The sequence below is a fragment of the Nannospalax galili genome, unplaced genomic scaffold (assembly GCF_000622305.1).
Source record: "Nannospalax galili isolate Female #2095 unplaced genomic scaffold, S.galili_v1.0 scaffold1321, whole genome shotgun sequence".
Classification (NCBI taxonomy): Eukaryota; Metazoa; Chordata; class Mammalia; order Rodentia; family Spalacidae; genus Nannospalax; species Nannospalax galili.
The window spans coordinates 545,295-546,197 of NW_008344566.1; the positions used below are offsets into that span (position 1 = coordinate 545,295).

Below are 903 nucleotides of genomic sequence, written 5' to 3' on the forward strand. Positions count from 1 at the left end.
TGAGAGAATCATCACAGTCTTCAGGTAAAGATCTATGCATTCTTTTTACAGGAGGGGTTATTAGCAAAGGCATTATACGTCCTATAGCACATAATCCTTGATATCCATAAGGCAGTGATACATAGGTTTCATTATTGCAAAAGAAGGTCAACCCTACAGGCAATTGTTTCCCATGCTTTAAGGTATGATTAGAGGTGGTATTGCAGTGCAAGGGAATAAACTTATAATCAGAACACAAACAGTGATTAACAATAACATGAGGTACAGGTAAGTCTTTGACTATCTTATCAACACGTTGTGTTTGACTTTCTATATTGTCCCTAGTTATCTGTTTATAAAAATCCATATGTACCCCCATTCCTATTAGATTTTTCTTTATCTCTGCAACATGTTGTGTTTGACTTCCTATATTGTCCCTAGTTATCTGTTTATAAAGATCCATATGTACCCCCATTCCTATTAGATTTTTCTTTAACAATCCTGGTATAGAAGGGTCTCCTCATATACAGAAACTCTGTTTATTATAACCCTTTTGTGCAAGATGAACCCATAAATTCCCATCCAAATCATTAGACATGGACAGGCTGGTTTGTTGCAAAGATGTGGTTGATCTAACTACTTCAATATCTTTAAAAGGTCTCTTTTGTTTTTTTACACAGCTATGATTTCCAGTATCTTCTAATGTCAGTGCCTCTTTAAAAATACTGAAATCATGCTGCTTTTTTAGGCTCTGGTCAGTAGCATTTTTATAACATAAAAATTCTCTATCCATTTGGCTATATATCCTCTGTCCATCCTTTTCCCATATGATGAGTCCAGGTGGCCATGCACAGTTTTGTGTAATACATTCGAGTACTAATCTTGATCCTAAAATAGGTACACCATTAATATTAGTACTGATGG

At 35.1% G+C, this 903-nt stretch overlaps 1 protein-coding gene across 1 annotated transcript in view; it reads left to right on the plus strand.

The window, feature by feature from the left end:
• Window positions 1-256: 256 nt before the first annotated feature.
• Window positions 257-903, plus strand: part of Ms4a10 (membrane spanning 4-domains A10) — a 19,214-nt gene continuing 18,567 nt past the window's right edge. Inside the window, exon 1 of the mRNA XM_017800024.1 lies at window positions 257-267. Within this exon, the coding sequence (XP_017655513.1) occupies window positions 257-267 (11 nt within the window). The remainder of the gene's footprint in view (window positions 268-903) is intronic.